The sequence below is a fragment of the Diadema antillarum genome, unplaced genomic scaffold, assembly GCF_040938485.1.
Source record: "Diadema antillarum isolate AM-2024a unplaced genomic scaffold, OU_Dant_1.0 seq00002438_RagTag, whole genome shotgun sequence".
Lineage (NCBI taxonomy): Eukaryota > Metazoa > Echinodermata > Echinoidea > Diadematoida > Diadematidae > Diadema > Diadema antillarum.
This window is the reverse complement of record NW_027273045.1, coordinates 59086-82313: the sequence shown is the minus strand read 5'-3', so window position 1 is coordinate 82313 and position 23228 is coordinate 59086. Positions and strand designations below refer to the sequence as shown.

The 23228-nt window shown below is 37.9% G+C and overlaps 1 protein-coding gene across 2 annotated transcripts in view; it reads left to right on the top strand.

Annotated features, from left to right (window-relative positions):
* Positions 1-23228, top strand: part of LOC139714796 (G-protein-signaling modulator 2-like) — a 61845-nt gene that overhangs the window by 18770 nt on the left and 19847 nt on the right. For both annotated transcript variants that reach the window (XM_071626451.1, XM_071626450.1), the window contains exon 4: positions 1035-1177. In XM_071626451.1, the coding sequence (XP_071482552.1) occupies positions 1035-1177 (143 nt within the window). The remainder of the gene's footprint in view (positions 1-1034; positions 1178-23228) is intronic.

Sequence of the window (23228 nt, the reverse complement as noted above, 5' to 3'; positions counted from 1 at the left end):
GTACAGTCCAACCTCTCCTATCCGCCCTCCCCTTATCCAGATCTCTCTATTATCCGGATGCAATCTCGGCATGATTTTATTTTTTCGATCTCATAATTACTGGGAAAGGGGGGATTTCAAACTCAAACAAAATTCCTACACAAACTCACATGAATTAGATATTATTCGCAACATAATGAACATACATTCACATGTAATTCTCATCTAAATAACATGCATTCAGACTTTCATTCAGAGTTTGTGTATTAAAGGTGAATCAGATGTTCTTATACAACACCTAAAAAGAATGTAGCTATCCGATTGGTCGATTGCCCATCATGTGACATTTAGTTAAAAGTTCCATCGCACACTGTGGCTGGCAGCCGTGCAGTTTTGTTTGAGTAAAAATGGATAGCACATGGCTGATGTCACCCATTTCCATTGACTCCTGTTTTAAACTCACGATTGACTCGAAGTTTTTGTTCCATCACACGGCTCTGATGTCACAATAAACAAACATTTGCTGCGCTCACTCAACAATTACAAGCGCACTTAAGCTCATACTTCTGTCACTCTTTTTTTGTAAACAATTTCGATGATTGGCTTCGCGTCCACGTACGTACACGTACACATGACTGTGACTGTGTGGTCACTCATTCGTCTTTCACGAAAAATGGTTGCCATTTCTCTGCTAAATCCAAGAATCTGTGTGGACCACATTCTGTTGACGTTTGAGATGTTGTATATTGATATTACAAACAGTGTATGGTCTTTACTCGTGCAATGGAACAAGATTTTGCACTCGGTGAAAGATGAGGCGCACTATTTAACTCAGCTTCACCTCGTTGAATAGAGCGCCACTATCTTTCACCTTGTGCGAAATCTTGTACCATTGCACTCGTTACCATTCACTATTTGTATAATATTACATGTCATGTTCACATTTACAAATTTGTTTCTCCTCATGTGTTTGTGTGTGTATCTAATGATGGTTTTATGTTATAGTTTGTTATTATTATTATTATCCTTTTTTAATGTCAATTCAACACTTTCAGATAGGAGAAGGGAGGGCACTCTACAACCTGGGTAATATCTACCATGCCAAAGGGAAGCATGCAGGGCGAAGTGGTCATCAAGATCCAGGGGACTTCCCCCAGGAGGTTACTGACTGTCTGAAGGAAGCCATCCAATTCTACCAGTGAGTCCACCTTACTTATTAAATTCCTGCTCAACCATCTAGCAACTTTTCTTTTTGTGTTTTTTGCTTTGTTGAATGTTTGTTTTGATTTGTTTTGCTTCATCTTATATTTGTTTTTCTGAACTGTTCGTTGTTTTTTTAAGTGTGCACAACATATAAAGAATGTTGACTGTTTTTGTTATATATCAAAGACATGGTTGAAATTGTGTGGCAACAGAGGTTATGCTGTATCTCAAATAAATGCAGTGAGCTTTAAGATCTCCACTACAAGCTTCAGGATTTTAACCTTGTAACCTCAAATGTGTGTCATTCCTAATTTGTGAAAGCAAATTAATTGGTCAGCCACTGCATGTACTGGCAGGTTACATGTACACACAAGGCCAAGAGTACATTGTATGCTGAATTTTATTTTATGTAGTTACTTATCGGTTCAGTTACTGTCAAGGTGCTACATTTATATGTTTTCATTTAGTGGGTTCATGTACTGCTGGTAGTCCACATGGGCATGGCAAATCCTACTGGCACCAACAGGGTCATATTAGACCCTGTTTTACCCCTTCCCGTTCTTTCAGCCAATCAGATGAGAGGATTCTCAGATTAGGCTGTGTAATGCATGGTACAAATACAATCCCCGAGACCATTTGCCAAGGGCAAATAAAATTTACTGTCACTCCTGTTGGCGCTTGCCTACAGTACAGTACCAAAAGTATGAGGTCTTAGCCTCTGCTATGCTCATTTTGACAAGTGGATGACTTTCTCTTTTTATGCTGTGGTACATCTGGTTTAGCCACATGCAAATGATAGCTCTCGTTCTTCATTTTAGCAATCATTAATGAAATTGAAAGCCACGCTGTTTACCATCAGGAACAGTGATTTGAAATGTGTTCGATTTATCACATTTGATGCATTACATATGTAGGTCAGTTGTATCACAAAACCTCCTACCATATGGAATTTGCAATAAAGTCTAAAATGTAAGGAGATATCACTATTTTTCTCAATAAACTATAACTGTAGATGGTTTATTCTAGAAACAATTTTTGTAAAACTATTGTTCACATTTTGGAAATTTAGCAATACTTAACACTGATTATGCTGATCAACATTTTTACATTGGTGTTTCTATCCCTAACTCACATTTTAGAGCTAATTGAAAGCACTATTTTTAAAGCTGTTTTTTCTACATCTGCAAATGGTAAATAATGCCTTCAAGATGTAAATCTAGATAGAGACTGTCCCAAAACTTGAAGCATTGTATTGAGATGAAGTGAGCAATCCAAGGCTTTTTTGTATATCACACTGGCCCAGTGGCAGTCAGTGTATTTGTCCAAATGTCAGTTTTGGTCTCCTATATTTAGTCCACATTTATTCCTTGCAACATTTTCTCTCCTCTCTTCTCAATTTCTTGTGATCATGTGCCGCATTTAATGTGTGGAGGTTAAACAGCACCATTTTCTTGCTGTCACTATTGGCATGACAATTTATACTAAGTGAAGTCGGGCATAAAATCAAGTACAAGGTCTGGATTCTGATTGGTCGTAGGCGATATCTCGTTAAATGTTCATTGCATGCATGATTTGAAATCAGGCTCATTTTCATGCACTACGTGGCTGACTCGTTATGTTACTTGGTGTTTCTAGGTTAATAATACAGGTGTCTCCACAAATGAGCCACATTTCAATGCAATGGTAAACCATGATACTGCAGCATCAATCCCCACAAGTGCTGCATGCAGAATGCAAGCATGCCCCCCTCCATTTCTTTTTTTTTTTTAGATAAAGAAGATGAAGAAGAAGAAGAAGAAGAAGAAGAAGAAAAGTTAAAAGAAAAACGGCTCCTATTTTAAAGGGAGGAGTTCATGTATCAGCAATTTCCAACATAATCGTTTCCATAAGGCTGGGATACAGGAGTGTATTGGGTTGTTTGAGCTGGTAAGGTTTATACCGGTTGCAAAAAGAGTTACCCAAGACTCTAAGATGCAATGCTTAAGCTTGAAAAGCACTAACATAGGATGAGTGGGATGCATTTCCTTTCCTGCTGTCGAATTGATAATCACAGTCAGTGAACGTTAAATCCTGCTTTTCAAAGGAAGAATATGGACATTATGAATTACATGGTTTGGGAAGAGAGGGAGGGAGGAAGCATCATAATGCTACCAAAACAGAAACACCACCGTTCAATATTCATCGCTTCTCTGCCAGATGATGGTCACACAATTGTAAGCCACGTTCCAGTGGACAAGACTCTCCATAGTTTTGAGGTGCAAGAGCATAAGGACAGGCAGGGAGAGCTTCACCCTACAGTTCGTGTTTTAGTGTCTGTAGCAACGCTGGTCTGTAGGCACAACAACATGAAAATCAAACTGCTTCCAACCTGTCATTTGGATGCAGTTGCACTAAATGTGAGGATTTTGCAATTGATGATTGCAATACTGTATATAAGCTGTTATTTTTGCGAGGGTTTGATTTTCGCGAATCTCAGTTGGATTGCAAATTTAACAACATGCGAAAATGTCTTTATGCGCTAGGGTAATAGCGCATTTAGTTTAGCGTTGGCATCAGTTCATGAAAACAACATGTCGCGAATATGTCTATGACCTCCTCATTTGTGAAAATATCTGTACGCGAAAATAACAGCGTATACAGTAAATCAGTGGTGTATCCCTGATTGAGTCATACTAATTGATTCACGAAAGAACGGTTCTGCAGGCCAGGCTATGTCTTATTCTTTATCCTTCTACACACACTTGAACTTGAGGGTTTTTAGTCTTTGGTTGGAGTGTGTGTGTGAAATTCTTTCTTTTAAATCAGAATTCAAGATATTGCTACAAAACTGGTAAAGTTGTTTTCAGTTGCATTCAAGACCATACAAGGATGAATGGACTGAAGTTAAGTCATGAGAGCAAAGGTCAATCATTGCACAATCAAGGTCAAAGACCCCCATCCCCCCCCCAAAAAAAAAAAAAAATAACGATAATGTGCAATTATTGCTGTAAGGGAGGTGAATAAACATCCAAAAAGTTGATGCCATGATGACCTGTAATAACAGCAGTTCACCTAGTCAAGCAGCTTCTTAAAATGCAATATTACAGACTGTAAGTCATTTTCTGATAAAGTTAGAAAAGCTGCCAGGATTTCATCAGCTTATGAATATTCTAAAATGTTGCCAAGCGTGATGCATTCATTTTGAATAATAACTGTCATGCATGATATGGGCAGTCTTGGATGGGGGCTAAAAAGTGAGGTCAAAAGCAATTTGAATCTTGTTAACTGTTTCTTTGCTTTGAGATACGCAGAGTCAAATTCACACAACCCAGCAGCCTTCATTTCTGTTCTACTGGGGGCGTATATAATCTACCCGTTGGCAACTTCCAGGAAAAGTCAAGAATATGAAACAAATTCACAGTTTTTTGATGCCGACATGAATGCTCCACTCGACACCCTTGTTTACAGAGTTTGCAACCTGGTCCCATACATGTATCACTGGTGTCATGTAATGCAGGGATGCATTATTGACCTGTCAATCATGTTGTGTATTGAAGGACTGATTGCAATTCGCAGTAGCTGGCTCATCTTCTTGACTTGATTTGAATTGACTTGAGCCTGATTTTAGTTTTTTTTTTTTGCTGCGGGTGTCACAGGTTCAGGGGTAGGCGGCAGGCGGCAGGCGGCAGGCGGCAGAATTGTGTACTGACAAGTTTTAACAAACTTGAAAATTAGACCCGTATTTTCATCCTGACATTATAAACCTTGCCCTGCTTTCTCAGCTTGCAAGTTTAACACACCATATGCCACTGTATCTGAAAATATCTAGGTACTGTTGTAAGCTGAGATTGCCCCTTCCTGATATAGAATATATTTTTGTACATGAGGAGATATCCAGTGTGTGTTTCCTGATCTGTAGACTTGGGCTGTTTTCATACGTACCAAGGGTGCATAATTTGAATCACTTTTCTAATGCCGATCACTAGAATCATGATTCAAATGAGACATTTTGGCCATGTGTATGTAAACTGGAATCGCAGAGGGTGATTTGAATCGTAATTCCTACTGTAATTCAAATGACACTCTGGAGGTGTTCTCCCATCACGATTCTCCAGAATTTCAGAACAAAACAGTCGTGTGTATGGATTGACGCCAAAGTTGTGTTTTTTTTGGGGGGTGGAGCTTACGGAGACCTTTCTACGACTTCCGCCAAAAAACCGCGCTCCTGAAATTCTCGCACTGCAGTCAGTGTGCATGCTACTTATCACTCAAGAGTGATCGATAGAAACTCAGAAAGAAGCCACACCTCCCCTCCTTACTCTGAAATTCAAAACGGCAGAATCTGCAAAGCCTTCCTCGGTCATGTGTACGGACGATCATTCCAATTCCAATTGTAATCGTAAAATTCAGCATTGCAATTATGTACATGTATCTCGACTTGTGTGAAATGGGCCTGCGAGAGTTGTAGCTGTATTTAAGTCCCGACACAGATATGAAAACATGACAATATTTTTGGTTCTCTCAGGACTGGTAAGGTGATACACCATTGGTGCTGTTTGCGACTTCAGCATACTACCTGCATATTTTCCCTCCGATCTTGTCAATGGCTCATCCTGTTTGCTACGGTTTCATAGGAGGGGTTAACTCCCATATTCTCTCCCTGCATATTTGTACTCATTGGAGTTGTTTACAATTGTGAAAGTGTATCTACTCCTGTAAATTCCCAAATTATGGGCATTAAAATTATAATGTTTTTACTGCCATGGCATGGTCATTAAACTTTTCCTTTCCTATACTCTCTGTATAATTTGTGTTGATTGGAATTGCTTATCAACACAATTGTTCAGTGTAATTCCATCTGCAAACTATCGAATTATGGGCATAAAAATTACATTTTTTTTTTACTGCCATGGCATGGTTATTAAACAGAATTTTAATAGTGTTGATGTAATAACTACTCTTAATTATGTGCTCATGTGTGTGTTTTTTACTTTTGAAAAAAGTACATTTTCTCACGATTCACAAAGAAATGATCGCTAGAGCAGGAAGTATGAAACAAACGCCAATTTTTCGTAGCCAGCGGTTGATTGTGTGAATAGCAGTATGATGGGAGAAGGGAGGAAAAATGTAATTTAATGTATGTATTGTAGAACCAGAAATTTTCGTATGCATTTTAATTTTGCGAATTTTGCAAGAGCCAAGATTCACAAAATTGAAATGCACATGAAAGTTCTTGTCTGAACTATATATGCATTGGATGCCAATGGCAATTCACGACGATTTCATGGCGCAAATATATCTTGCTTTACAGTAAGTAAGTTTACTGTAAAACTGCTTGTTATTCAGGAAACAGGAAGCACTTCCCTGAGAAATAGGGCCCCTCAAAAAGTCAAAGTCCAATGAATGTCTTGTATGCAACGTCCTCGCCAGGCGTTTTACGCGTGGCGGGCGCGCCACGCGTAAATTGTGGCAGCCAATTTTGCGCCACGCGTAAATTGTGGCGACCAATTTTGCGCCACGCGTAAATTTGGACTACCACGCGTAATTTTCAGAGTTTTTGTTATCTTCCTTCCCCTTTTTGTAATTGTTCCCATTAAAACAAAAAATCTTTTGCAGTTTCCTTCGAACGCATGCTCGACAGTTACATTGCTCGGCGCTCGCTTTAGCCGCAAGATCGTCGATCGTGTGCGATGTACCCGCATCGCACGCGGTCCATTACCTATTCCACTTTGCTTGCCAGCATACGCAGGTGCACAGTGAGCGCAGTATTATACCACGTTCACCGAGATTCCGGTGCAGAAATTTTACGGGCGCTTCTCTCCGATCACTGTGAGTTGCACTGTTACTACACGTGTACGCGCGCAATCCCCGGAGCAGCAGATCGCAGATCGAGCCATGTGCGAGTGATCCAGCAACCAAAGCTGCCAATGTTTGGAAGCACGAACTACTGTAAAAGTGGTTTCTTTCGCGGTAGTTTTATTTTCGCGCTTTTCGCGCTTTGAGGTTGAACCGCGAATTTAACATCACGCGAATATGTTTTGAACTCGTCGCTTGTAACAACGCTATCATTACCGACCGTGAATTCAAACACACGCGAAAAAGTCGGCACCGATGGAAACCGCGAAAGTTTCTGTATGCGAAAGAAACCACTTTTACAGCAGTAGTATTGTACTCAGCAGCTCTAAAATTCGTATTTTTTTTTTCATTTCATACGTTTCGACCTCCCTTTTTTCGGATGTTTGCCTTTACTTTTGGAAATGAACAGCGGTATCAAACAATCGGCTCCGGAAGATGCTAAAATTAATGTCGGATGACCTCTTTGACGTTCAGAAATGAATAACAATAATATTCAACTCCGTACGATGATAAAACAAATGTCTGATGTTCGCTCTTATGTTCGAAAGTAGATAGCAATAAAATTCAGCTCCGGAAGACGCTAAAATAAATATCGAATGTTTGCTTTGACGTTTGGAAATGAATAACAATGATATTCAACTCCGTACGATGCTAAAATAAATGCCGGATGTTTGCTTTTACGTTCGAAAGTAAATAGCAATAACATTCAGCTCCGGAAGATGCTAAAATGAATGTCGAATGACCCCTTTGACGTTCGGAAATGAATAGCAATAATATCTAACTCCGTATGATGATTAAATAAATGTCGGATGTTTGCTTTCACATTCGAAAGTATATAGCAATAACATTCGGATCAGGAAGATGCCAAAATAAATGTAAGATTACTGCTTTTACGTTTGGAAGTGAATATCAGTATAACATTTGGCTCTGTACGATGCTGAAATAATTGTCAGATGATTCATTTCACTTTCGGATGCGGGCAACAGTAACATTCGGCTCCGTACGATAATAAAATAAAATAATGACGGATGTTTGCTTTTAAATTTGGAAATGAATATAACGGAAATATTCTGCTCCGTACATGCTAAGATAAATAACAGATTCTTGCTTTTACATTTGGAAATGATTGACGGTATCAATTGGCCCAGTTAGACGCTAAAATAAATAACGGATGTTTCCTTTCACGTTCGGAACTGAATAAGGATAACATTCTGCTCTGTAAGAAGCTAAAATGAATGTCGGTTGTTTGCTTTTACATTTGAAAATGATTAACGGTATAACATTCGGCTCTGTAAGGTGATAAAATACTTGTAAATGTTGGATGATTGCTTTTACAATCAGAAATGAATAACGGTAACTTTCGGCTATTTACAATGCTAAAACAAATGTCGGATGTTTACATAATGTCTACAAAATAATGCCCCCACTTTCTCATTTCAAACGTAAGTTTTGACCACCTGAATACACATGTGTAGGTATCAACTTTTATAACAATCTATAAACCTATGTTAAATCTTAGAACTCAGAATAAGCCATACGTTTTTATATATAGGCTTTTTTTCATTTTATTTGAATTTAAACATTTTCCCAAATATTCCAGTTTCTTTTCCCATGATTGAAATCAGACTGTCTGCCATAACGATGATTGCTAAATGTCTCGCTGTGTGTGGATGTGCCGATGTGCGAGACACGTCCCATGTGCTCTTGCCTTGTTTGAGGCTACTTCAAGTTCAATGAATCGAATGCGCCGCAGCTGCGCTTTATGGCTTGATTGCGGTAACAGTTTACATTCGATACGAAGAAATCGTCATGTCTTGTACGAGCAAAAACAAAACCAAACAAAAACAAGCAAGCAAACAAACAGACAAGACATAACAAAACAAGAAACAAACGAATGTTGATAGCCAAATCATCTCCGTATATAGTGGACCGTCACAGTTCATAGGTGAAATTCTTTCAAACTTTGAAAAGTAATACACAGTTTTAATGAGCCTGAAATTGTCGTGATTTTACTGTCTAATCGGGTAGTGGCTGCATATCACATACTATTAGTGAATTTCTGTCTGCAATCGAGACGTGTCCTTTCATAATTATTGTCTTTCTGTGATTCAATAAATCGAGTGATTAATCAGTTCCTTTCTATAGTTCAGGAACATCTAAAATAATCAAGTATACACTATTATCCCGGATTACTAGTATGATCGACTGTTCGATGCTTCTACTGTGGGCCAAAAGAAAGACTAAATTAATAGAATCATGATCTTTGTAATGATTCCTTTAATTCTACTCTCGAGCTAGTTCTTGGAAATTTTTGCAAAGGGGGGGGGGGGGGAGGATGTCAAGCGTCTTCGATCCGGTTAGATTTAACTTTTTGTTGTGAGGGAGACATGTACATGATTTTTATTTTCATCATTCATTTGAGGGGAAATACAGCAAAAGAGGGAGACAAGAAATAAGACGAAGACGTATGCATGTTCTCCTAAATTGCGTGATCTTTGAAGTACAGTATACTATAATATGATGGAAAATAGACGAAAGAATAAAATGTGATACAAACTTACACTTTATTACTTGATAAGTACTAACGATTATAAACGAGATCATAATTTCGGACTCTATAAATGCCACATTTTAGTGACATAAAGCGTTGATATAGTGTGATGTCACGGACTCTGCCATCAGTTCGTTCCACTCATACTTTCTTCTTTTAAATCATTTTCCTTTTTTTTCTTTTCTCTTAAATTTCGCGATTCTTGAATGATAAAATAAAATAAACTCTAGATAAGTCACATTCTCAGCGACGCAAGAAAGCTTTGATAAAACGCAGCTTTCATATAGCGGGATGCCGGGCTTCTGTTATCTTGTTGCACCGGTATTTTCTTCTTCTTCCATTTTTCTTCAAATCAGTGTAATCCTTGAAATAAAAAAAAGAACTTAATATAGCGCAAAAGAAAGTATGAAAGCAATGCAAACCCTCACTATATTAAGTGATAAGTATCCACAATATTGTCATAAAAGAATCGATAATTTGGGAGATATTTTTGAAGTCACATTTAGTGCGAGGCCGCTGACTCTGCGCTCAGTTCGTTCCACTAATACTTTCTTCTTTTAATCTTTTCTAGCTGTTATTTTTTCTTCTAAATTGCGCGACTCTTGACATAAAAAAACACAAAGGAAATTATACAAATGCGATTGAAATATATGCTTTAGTTACGTGATAAATATCAACAATCATGTCATGAAAGAAAAGAATTTCGGACACTTAAGTCACTTCACAGAGACGTTTAGTTAAACTAAATGCAGAGTTGATAGAGCATGGATGCTGCTTCCTTACGACAGTTGCACTATTTTTTTCTTCTTCATCATCTTCGTTTTCTTTCCACATTCTTCTAAATAGCGTGATTTTTAAAGAACAGAACAAAAAAAAAAATGAGACGAAAGGAAATAGTGCACAGATGCAAACCTTCCCTTTAGTTACATGATGAATAACAACAATTACGTCATTGTATGATGAAAGAAAACATAATTTCGGACACTGGAAGTCACATTTTCAGCACCGCAAAGTTAAGCTATAAACGCAGCTTTGATACCGCGATGCCGTTTTGTTATACTTGCATCAATATTTTCTTCTTTTTCTTTTCTTTTTCAAAACTTCTTCGTTTGCTCATTTTTTCTTCTTAATCGTGTGAGACTTGAAATAGAGAAAGAAATGGACAAAAATAAAGGATGAAAGCGATGGAAACTTGCACTTTATTACGTGACAAGTATCAACAATATTGCATTAAAGGAAAGATAATTACTACGACTTTTAGTCACATTTTCAGCAACGCAAAGTTAACGTAAACGCAGCTTTTATGGTGGGTTGACGCTTCGTTATAGTCTAGTAGCACCGATATTTTCTTCCTTTTCCTTTTTTTCTTCAAATCAGTGCAATCCTTAAAATAAAAAAGAAACGCAAAACAAAGTGTAAAAAAAAATGATGCAAACCGATACTTTATTAAGTTATACACGTATCCACTATTGTTATAAAAGAAAAGATGATTTCGCAGACTATAAGTCACATTTTCAGCGACGCAGAGCCAAGCTATACGCAGCGTTGCAGTGTGATACCGGTCCGTTAGAAAAATAAAAAGAAAGTATGACTGAAGTGATGTCTGAAATAAATGAAAATCAATCATCTTACCGTTATTCAGAGTTCTAAGATTTAGCAAATAGGCTTATAGATTACTATAAAAGTTGATGCCTATTTAGGTGATCAAAACTTACGTTTGAAATGAGAAAGTGGGATCATTTGCAGACATTTGTAAACATCCGACATTTGTTTTAGCATTGTAAAGAGCCGAAAGTTACTGTTATTCATTTCTGATTGTTGAAGCAATCATCCAACATTTACTATAATATTTTAGCACCTTACGGAGCCGAATTATACCGTAAATGATTTTTAAATTTAAAAGCAAACAACCGACATTCATTTTAGCACCTTACGGAGCTTCATGAATGTTATCCTTATTCAATTCCGAACGTGAAAGCATGACATCCGTTATTTATTTTAGCACCTAACTGAGCCGATTGATACCGTTAATCATTTCCAAATGTAAAAGCAACAATCTGTTATTTATTTTAGCATCGTACGGAGCAGAATATTAACGTTATTCATTACCAAATTTAAGAGCAAACATCCGACATTATTTTATTATCGAATTGAGCCGAATGTTACTGCTGTCCACTTCCGAAAGTGAAATGAATCATCTGGAAATTATTTTAGCATCGTACGGAGCCGAATGTTATACTATTTTTCATTTTTGAACGTCAAGGCAGACATCAGATAGTTACTTTATCATCAAACGCAGCTGAACGTTACTGTTATTCATTTCGAAATTTAAAAGCAAACATCCGACATTTATTTTAACATCTTATGGAGCAGAATATTACTGCTATTCACTTCCGAACGTAAAAGCACTCATCTGACATTTATTTTAGCTTCTTCCGGAGCTAAATTTTACTGTTATTTATACCTTCGAACGTCAAAACAAATTTCCGGCATTCATTTTATCATCGTACGGAGTTGAATACTTTTGTTATTCATTTCCGAACCTCAAAGCAAACATCAAACATTAAATTTACCACCGAACGCAATTAAATGTTACTGATATTCGTTTCGAAATTTAAAAGCAAACATCCGACAGTTATCTTAGCATATGGAGCCGATTGTTATACCGCTGTTCATTTCCGAACGTAAAAGTATTCATCTGACATTTATTTTAGCATCTTCCGGAGCTGAAAGTTATTGTTATTTACTTTCGAACATAAAAGCAAACACCAGACATTTATTTCATCATCGTACGGAGTTGAATAGTATTGTTATTCATTTCCGAACGTCAAAGGGATCATTCGACATTTATTTTAGTATCTTCCGGAGCTAAATTTTATTGTTATTTACTTTCGAACGTAAAAACAAACTTCCAGCATTCATATTATCGTACGGAGTTGAATACTATTGTTATTCATTTCCGAATGTCAAAGCAAACATCAAACATTAAATTTACCATCGAACGCAACTAAATGTTACTGTTATTCATTTCGAAATTTAAAAGCAAACATCCGACAGTTATCTTAGCATCGTATGGAGCCGATTGTTACCGCTGTTCATTTCCAAAAGCAAAGGCAAACATCCGACATATATTCTATTATCGTACGGAGCCGAATGTTACTGCTGTCCACTTCCGAAAGTGAAATGAATCGCCTGTAAATTATTTTAGCATCGTACGGAGCCGAATGTTATACTATTTTTGATTTTTGAACGTCATGGCAGACATCAGATATTTACTTTATCATCAAACGCAGCTGAACGTTACTGTTATTCATTTCGAAATTTAAAAGCAAACATCCGACAGTTGTTTTAGCATCGTATGGAGCAGAATATTACTGCTATTCACTTCCGAACGTATAAAAGAACTCATCTGACATTATTTTATTTTAGCATCTTCCGGAGCTAAAAGTTATTGTTATTTACTTTCGAACGTAAGAGCAAACATCAGACATTCATTTCATCATCGTACGGAGTTGAATAGTATTGTTATTCATTTCCGAACGTCAAAGGGATCATTCGACATTTATTTTAGTATCTTCCGGAGCTGAATTTTATTGTTCTTTACTTCCGAACGTAAAACAAACTTCCGGCATTCATTTTATCATCGGACGGAGTTGAATACTATTGTTATTCATTTCTGAATGTCAAAGCAAACATCAAACATTAAATTGACCATCAAACGCAACTAATGTAATGGTCCTGTTATTCATTTCGAAATTTAAAAACAAACATCCCACAGTTATCTTGGCATCGTATGGAGCCGATTGTTACCGCTGTTCATTTCCAAAAGCAAAGGCAAACATCCGACTTTTTGGTGACCCCGGGCCACCGTTAGTGTCGAGCCCTGCATATATAAGATCTGTTACAAACGGAGGGATGATTTCGGACACTTTTAGTACCATTTTTTTAGCTACGAAGCTGTAACGTTATAACGCAGAGTCGACAGTGCGATATCGCACCAATTTTGTCCCTTTCTCTCTCTCTCTCTCTTTGTTTTGTTTTGTTTTTGCATGCTTCTCACGCACGCGCATGTCGGTGTGTAAGCGCCGTTTCTTCCCTCGACGACCCGACCACGTGTTCAGTTTGAGCCACCACGCGTAAATATTTCAAACTACCTTACGGCACTTTTCCGCCACGCGTACTTCATTTTTTGGCGAGGACGCTGCTTGTATGACATTTTCTTTCTTTTTCACTGACAGCAGGACTTCATACAGAATTTCCCTTGTTCTGTAGTATTTGAGAAGCATTGGTCAGCTGCTCACACATTTCCATGTATTTTTTAGGGGAAAGCTGAGGCAAAGACAAAAATGCACTGCCATTAACCCCCCAGGGGGGCATTTCATGAAGGAACTTGTCGGATAAAATATCTGACAAGTCAATTATATCCGACAAGTTCAGAGAAATCAGCCAATCAGACTAAAGAATTTCTCAAAACTTGTCGGATATAATTGACTTGTCAGATATTTTATCCGACAAGTTCCTTCATGAAACGCCCCCCTGAAGTCATTATATTCATGATTAGTTCATGTCAGCGGCATTCTGTATGGTTTCCAAATGAAAAAAGTAACTCTCTGCATCATAATTCTCTATCTAATAACTGGCAAGATACTGCATGCAGTGTCAGTCCAAAGTAGCTCCATGTTGAGATGAGAGGCATCTGATATGATTAAAGGGTGTGTACAGTTCTGGATGAGGTGAGGATTTAGCTTTTCACGTTTTGCGAGATATTCAGAAACCACTCTATGAGATGTCAAAGAGCATGCAGTTCTAAGGGGTATCAAAAGTTTATTCGACGAAAATCGGTTTTGAAATGGCTGAGATATCCAAAAACAAGGTGAAACAAAGAGATCCTAATAAAGTTGTGGCATGTCGCCTTTTGTTATTAGCACTTTTTTGGATATCTCGGCCATTTGAAAACCAATTTTCATCAAATAAACGTTGAATCCTTCTTAAGAGTACATGCTCTTTCATATTTCATAAGAGGCTTTTCATTATCTCACTTAGGAATGTTCAAAACATGAATTCCCACCTCAACCAGTACTGTACAGTCCCTTTAAAGTGATGGTATAGTTTTGGTTGTGGTCCTAATAAAAGATGGGTCCCACCTTTTATTAGGACAACTTTGTGTCTGGATATCTCTGTCATTTCATAATGGATTTTCATCAATAACTTTGAATTCCCCTTAGAATTGGATGATCTTTCATATTTCATAAGTGGTTTGGTAAATATCAGTTTTGAAATGGCTGAGATATCCCAAAACTAGGGTGTGGTCCTAATAAAAGATGGGTCCCACCTTTTATTCGGGCCACAAGCAAAACTATACCATCTCTTTAAAGTGCTAAGTCATGCTGTAGATACAGATTCCTCATTATGTTATCAATTCATGGCTCCTATCGAAGATTACATACAGAAATGTCTCATACCTGTAGATCTCTAATATGCACTAATATTTGAAGTGCACCCTTTATGTTTGGTATACTTCCAACCATTTTTTGTTGTTGGTTGTTTTAAAAAAGAAGAAGAAAATCACATTATCAGTTGTAAACACTGCCTTTGTGCGGATGGACCACAAGACATCTAAAATATCAGAGGAGAGTACCATACTAACCAAGCTTCCATTTGATGTCTACTCATAAAGCTTTATTCACACACAAGGGTTTCATGTGCATTTTCTTTTTGCATCATGGTGCAAAAATTGATTTTATCTATCCCTGTTCACACACACACACACACACACATGCAAAAAAAAAAAATCTTTTGGCTGCAAATGAAGGGCATTGAATGTCCATACTGCTTACAGTAAATATGGCTAAACAATGACCAGAGTGTGACCGTGGGCACCAGAGTGCATGGACCAGGGGGGCATTTCATGAAGCATTTTCTCAGATATTTCGTCTGACAAAATGTTAAAAGCTACTGAAATCCTTGCATCTGATTGGCTGAGAGCAAATTTGTTCGACAAGTTGTCGGACAAAATGCTTCATGAAATGCCCCCCTGGTGTGGCAAGTTGCGTTATGAGATAAAAACAAAGAATTTATGGTTTCTTCACATGCCCTCCACCGCACACTGCACAGGGCAAATCATTACAAGATTTTTAAAAAAAATCAAAAAAATCAAGCTGAACCAATTTTCGTATCAGATCAGTTTATACTACGTTAATAAAAAAGAAAATAACAGTTCAAGTTTGATTGGGTTTTATGATGACAATTAAATCATATAATTAAATCATATACACTGTGCCTCCATCTTCCTGGTTTGACATGATTCATCTGCAATGTTGTTGCCAGCATTGTGTTGACTATCACACAGTTACATGGCAGCGATTACTGTAAAAAAGGAAATTTCTGCATATTTCGTGCAACCAGAAGCTTACACAAAAATGAAAGCATACAAATATTTTTGCTTGCCATATGGTCCAGGAATTAATGTCCCGATTCTGCGGAACTAAAAACAATCGAAATTTATCTAAAAGGCTGTGCATGAAAAATTATTCATGCAAAAATATCCCTTTTACAGTAGCTTACATCAGGTGTGAGGCAATCTGAACTAGATGTGGACATTTTAAAGCTGAAAACATAGGATATTCAATAAAGATCTTTTCTTCAAATAGTGCGTTGGTGTCACGACAGTATGAAAATTACTTCTAACTTGAATTCAAAATCTAAACCATGCTTGGAGATTGCCTTAAAACAAAAAATGTCTGTGAACATGATCAGTGTAAAGATGCTATATAGTGTGAATACTGTCACACAATATCAGTGGATTTCAGCCCTAGTAGATGGAATGTACCGATGTACAGCGATCAGCTCTGCGGTTGTTACACTCTTATCTCCCAGTTTTTCACACATAGTTTACAGTTTGTGACGTGCATTTGATGTCCATGATAATCCTTTCATACTGACATACTGTACTGTACATGTACAACTATATGTGTGTCTTTGTCTGGGCCAAGGTTACAGACCCTGAATTCTAGTACAGTCTGTACCAAATAGCCTCAACACATGGCGTACCACCTGCAACGCTCCTGTTGTCTATTCCTTTAAGACTCATTCTTGCACAGTACAGGCTGTTAAGGCCGTAGAGGTTGCCCCATCATGTGGTGTGTCATGGGACAACTTGTCCATATCCATCAATTTCAAGGTCCTTCACCCTAGAATATACAGCATCAAATGTTTAGGCACAGGTCCAGCCTATATAAAGACAAAATCTGCAATGTGCTTCAACTGTTTCATGCAGCACGAAAACCAATACATCAGACTGCGTAATTCTTAAATGCTATGGATTTTACGTTGGTCACAAACAACAGTGGTCTCGTTTTTTTTTTTCCTAACATAACCGTGTGGCAAATATTACAGAAAAGATATTTTGAACGCAGTATGGACATACTACCACAAGTCATATACAAGTTTCTTTTTGTGGCAATAAAGGAAAATGTAAAAAATTAACACTTTTTTAGCTCGACCAAATTTTCTTTTTTTGGAGGCTAAGTGTCAACGTTATTTTCACAGGTTTATCCTCAATAAAACCCAAAATAACTAACATTGCCAGTTAAAGAATAGTTTCTCCTTCAATTTGCAGGACATAGAATTTATCATTTGATGGCTTCTGAGGCGAGATATTGCGATTGTCCTGCAACACTTCTCCAGCGGTTTTGCATACACCAGCTGTTTACTTTAAATAAGGCTTCGAGGTCATATTCTTTTGGTGAGTTAGTTGCACCGTATCAGCGCGCTTGCATACAGACTGCTCAGTCCATGTGCTCTTGACAGTGTACACATTGTATCTAGCCCAAAACTGAAAAGAAAAAAGAATGTGATATGTATATCGCAAGCTTTGTGTTGCAGCATTACTTTAATAAAAGTCAAACATCACATATTGTGCTGGCAGATATTTCCCAGTGTAGAGTAGGCTCAAAGTTTTGTTTGTCTGTTTTTTGTGTTTAGACAGTACTACTAACTCATGAATGTGATTTCTCCACATTGCATTTCATCCAGAGAACATTATGTCCTGTATCCATGTGACTGGGCAATTAAAACGTAATGCATGCACAATGGATACATTGTACTTCATACAATCAGAGTGATTGCGTCATGTGATCAAATACAGTATATTATGTGAGTACGTACGTACATGAAGTTGACGGATATTTGTGGAGGAAAGTGTTAATGGTTGGGGTAGGGGAACACAAGTTTCTCTTTTTATCTCAAAAGCTTTGAATGAAATATCTGATATTCCCCCTACACCTTTGGCAACCAGTTTGTATTTTGAGTTTCTACACTCTTTATAATGCACGTAAGATACCTCTTCTCTTAATTGGCAGCTCCATTGTGGAAACAGTAGAATGCTATTAACGGTGTGACGTCAAGACCTGCCAGAAAACTAATCAGCGAAGGTCGCAGATACAATGTAGCTCACTGGAAAGCATGCCTCGCTCTTTATGTGGTGGTGTTGTCTGATTAAACACCATTTGCGATAGTCATTGGGGTCAACTCTCCGCGCAACAAGTGGAATGTTTCTTCATCAAATCAACCCTTTCTTCATCAAATCAATCTTTTAATCATCAAATGGACCCTACGCAGTGATACCGAGATACCCAATGGACATCTCTGTTCTCTTATTAATTTTACTTGACTTTTAGTTGTTGTTGTCATATATAATTTAGATTCTGCTGTGCAGATTTCATGTCTTGGCCACAGTAAGCTCAATCTATGTTTTTCATTTTTTTTTTCTTTTCGTCTTAGGTCTTTTATATTATTGGTAGATGTGAATTACTGGTATATTAAATGAAGTCAGCTAATATTGTTCTTTAAAATCAAATATGTAAACAAGAAGATTAAATATGTTGTTTGACGCACGCATTTCGAGACAATGATTTCTAAAAATATTGCAGAGAATCCGATTGTATTCTTTTATTGGGGGGGGGGAGGGAGAGGGAACATACGATACATTATCTGGTCAAAATCTAATAGTCTTTTGTGTTCCTTTTCTCCAATTTTAGTGACACTTTTCTCCATTCCACTCTCACTCATCCCTTTGTTGTCATGTATCTGTATATCTCACTTCTCCATCTCTTTTTTTTCTCCCCCTTCATTCATCTGTGTCATCTCTCCCCCTCTCCTCTCTTTCTCTCTCTTTTCTTGCATCTCTTTCTCTTTTTTTTTTCTCTTATCTCTCTCTCTCAGTCTTAGATTGCTCCCCTGTTTAGAGTAGTGTGACTCTTTCTCCGACACTATTTCCCTGTGCCCCCACTGTGTCTGTTCGCCACTTCCTTGGCTTCCCCCGCCTAGGTGATATCCTGAGTGTCGTCCACTTCAGCCACATGGTATGCAAGCAGGGAGACAAGCGGTGCTAGGCTGTGATTTATCGAGCAGGTCTCCTGCTCAAGCGGCTGGCTAGCGACTGGAGCCCTCCTCCCTCCTCCCCCCCCCCCCCCCCCCCTTCCACCATGGCACAGTGGCCATCTTTCCTTCTAAAGCGCTCGTGAGGGCTCAACGCAATTGTTTTGCCAATCTCCCCTCGCCAACGTCCATTAAATTCTCACTTGTTTGTACACCTCCCCTCTGATATTGACGGAGTTGTGGCAGGATGCGATCATTCTGACGAGCCGCACTTTTGAGAAAGACAGAAGTGCTCGAACAAAAAAAGAAACGGGAAAAAAAAAGTCAAGACTGCTAAGCTGCGAATGGGAAAGCGTCATAGCGTTATATCATCATGTCTGGTAAAATGCATGCCGGTGCAGGTCTACGACACGTAATGACATTTGTGTGCAGGCTAAACGCTGATGTTGTATTCAAGAAGATAAAATGGCACTTGAGTTCAAGCAGTAAGAATAAGTTGAGTGTGCAAGACTTCACTCTGCACAGTATTCGTGCTCTTTTCTTCCTCTGTTTCTTTTTGTTTCGTTTATTTGTTGTTGAGCTTACCAATATCAAATTCAGTGCACTCTATGCGCTTTTACCGAAACTTGTGGGTGGTATGGTGAGGTGTGTATGTGAAAAGAGTTTGTGGCATCATCACATGATGATAGTGTCACATGGTGGCACCGCAAACTCTTTCCACAAGGGTCTACGTTGAGTTGTCTTCCATTTTGATCTTTTTAGTTTAAAGACAGTACGTCAATTGAGGAGTCGTGTGGTTTCCAGGATTCTGTTTGAAAACTCAAATCCTCTATTTTCCCCACTTCTTACTTTCCTATCCCCTCCTCCTCCTCCCCTCCCCACGCATACACACCCCCCATCCATCCCCTTCCAACTTCACAGCGTTCTATGTCTGCCGCTGGACAAATGAAGCCAGCTTTTCATGAGGCCGAGAGAGAACCGAATTATGACCAAAATAAATTCCTGCAAATTTGCACATTTGTCGTGCACCAGGGATCTGGGGCATGGGTGTGTTGTGCAGTACCTGAGCACGTACTAGGGCTAATTGCTTCGGGGCAAATGCTAGGTATTGTCCACCTGTTGCGATTGTTCATTAGCTCAAAGTGCTCCCATCATTGTCATCTGAGCAGTTTGCTATTCATTCAAAGTTTTCTCTGTCCCAGAATATGACTGCCAAACGCTATTTGGAAATTAATTTTTGAAGGACGCATGCTAAACTGATTACAAAGCAAGTTCAGCGTAACGTTGTTGTGATGTTTTTTTTTACATTGCGGTGAGAGGTAAACCACAGGGCGCTACCTACATCAGCAGTTATTAATATGTAGATATATCTTCTACCGATGCCCACCCAGACATAAAGTTGCCATTTATTGTAAATATTGTCCCATTAGATTACTACACTGAAGGATTTGTTTCCATCATGGACAAAGACTTTTTTTTTAATCACTTGCCTGGTCCAGCAGGCAGATTTTTGCATTGTTGCAGAACACTTGCCCAAACATGAATTTCACTTGCACGAAAAGAAATGTCAGAAAATCATACAGAAAATCATGTGTAGGTCAAGGGCTTTATAAAACACAATCGTTTGAATAAACAGCACACATTGATTTTCATGCTTTTAAAACACAGTTGAGTAATAGTGTAATTTAAACAAAGTTGGTTCAATCAAATGTTGGCATTGCATTGCATTGGGGCTTCTTCACGTAAGTGTTGGAAAGTTGCTGAAATGAAAGTAAAGTGCATTGCATCACTAAAACAGTGGTTATCTTTGAGCCTCTGTAATGTTTGACTTTATGGGTTTGTAAGGGGAAATAAGTGAAAAAAAGGTGGCTTCAAACATTTTGCTTGCCTAATTTGGCCAAACATATTTTCTCATTGTTCCAAAACACTTCCCTGACTCTGATTTTTACTTGTCCCGGGCAATCGGGCAAGCGTTTATGTAGCACCTTAAGATATTAAACGATACATGGACAGGACAGTCCAAGCTGATCTGTGTATCATGTAATGGGACATCTCAAAGACATTCACCCATCAAAACAAATACTGAAAAAGGATGAGAATATTTAATAAATTATCATTTCCATGCTTGATAGCCAGGAGAAAAATACACTTGCAAAAGATAGCGACATTTGACCAATGATAAGAAAAGAAGATATTCCCCATGGTTTGTGGGACTTAGAAAAATGTGTTTTTCTTTTTCTTTTTTAAAGTCAAAACACCTCTTAAAATATGTTTTAGCTTCTTTGGTAATATGATAGGTACAGAGCTCAAGTTTACAAAAGAATGGTTTTATTCAAATGAAATATTTGATGTAATCAGTGTTGGCGATGTCACATTACTTGTGGGACAGTTTATAGTACTTATGGTTATTTGAATACTGTACAACATATGTCATGAAAGTATAATATTTGATGGTTTCACGTTTGCAAAGTTCATGAGTTGACTGATAAGCACAGGATTAACAATACAGCAGAATGCTTCCCTCTCTTAACCTGTTGAGGACGAGTCCTGAGTATACTCGGGCAAGTGTCTAGATGGGAAATGTGTGTTGTAGCAAAATCAGCCCATCCTCAACAGGTTAAGATACAAACATTAATAAGCAATGTGAAATCGCCTCCGAGATATTAGGGGGGGGGGGGGTTCGGTAAGGGGGCAGGAATCGAGAGCCATCGTAAATCTCAATGCCTTGTGTGATTGTCCTCCGGTTGTGTTAATCATGACCGATTTATAAATTTTCAGAAGCAGTTCGAATGTCGTCCATGGTGCCTCAAAAGACAAATGATGGCCAAAAAGCCCCTCAATATATCTCGTCAAGAGCTTAATGCCTCACCCTTTGCGTTTGTATTAAGCCTGAAGGGTCCAGAAATGTAGTCATGTAATGATATCAAAATTGCTAAAGATATTTCTCAAAAGATTTTGGACAAATTACCTATTAAATGTTACATTATGACCCTTCAAATTGGCTACCGAATGGCTGTCATCATAGACTATCATGTACAATGCACGTCATATACTGAAATTCATTTTCCTGTGGATTTGACTCGTACAGTAGATGATGAAAGAGTAATTCAAAATTGATACCTACATGTAGCTATATACTCGTTGGTAAGGTGATTGTGATCATTGACATAAAGACCTTAAATTTACACATTCATTCCCAAAATTCAAATTTATCATAGATTGTAAACAGTATAAATCCAATTAAAAACTGTTATTTTCTCACCACTCCTGCTGGGTGCCTTTATTAACAGGTATCTCACCAGTCGAGATTTCTCTTTCCATTTTTTTTTTTTAAATCGTACTTGTGCTATCATCGTCCTTCTTTTGTACTTCAGCCTTGCTTTCAGACTGCTCATTTTATTTCTCCCACAAATACCCAATCCACAGGTGTTTTTGTGATCTTGTGATCTTGTGTTCTTTTTTCTGTTTTATTTTGCCTGGTTGCCTTGCACAGCTTTCACTGAAATGTCTCCATTGGTATGCCTCTGCCACAAACTGGTACTGGAGGCATTATGTTTTCCATCTGTCCATCCATCCATCCGTCCATCTCTAATCGATTTTGTGGACAACATAACTTTAGAGCCGTATGAGGTATCCAAACGAAACTTAGCATATTAAATGTAAGTGTATGAGTTTATGAAGCTGTGCTTTTCAACTTTTGGGCACACATGCTAAAGGTCAAAGGTCAAGTTTAAATGCTAAAATGTCACAATTTCTCCTACATGTATATCTCTGCAATGCCTGAATAATGTCATTACAAAACTTAAGACATGTACATGTATATGTTACCAGATTAAGATTCTCTAGGAAAAGTTTTGATTCAGAAGGTCAAAAGTCTACTTTATATGCTTAAAATTTTCCCCCATATTTCGGAAATGACTCAAGATATCTGTAGAAACCTGATACTTATGCATGTATTGCCTGATATTGATTCTTTTTAATGGAACTTTTTAGTTAGAAGTCAAAGGTCAAGGGTCAAAGGTGATGTTAAAATGGATGCTGAAATTATATACTACATAATATTTTCTCCATATCCTGCAAATAATAGAATGTGTACTTAGCAGTGTACATACATGTGATTAGATTGGTATCATATCTAATACTATTTTCTACATGCTGTGCCACACAGTGATTATCTAGGAAATGTTTTGGGCCATGGGTCCAAGGTCAAGTAAAAATGCCAAAATTTCACCTGCTTCCCACATTTTGAAAGTGGCTGAAAGCTTTGTCATGAAAACTGGTG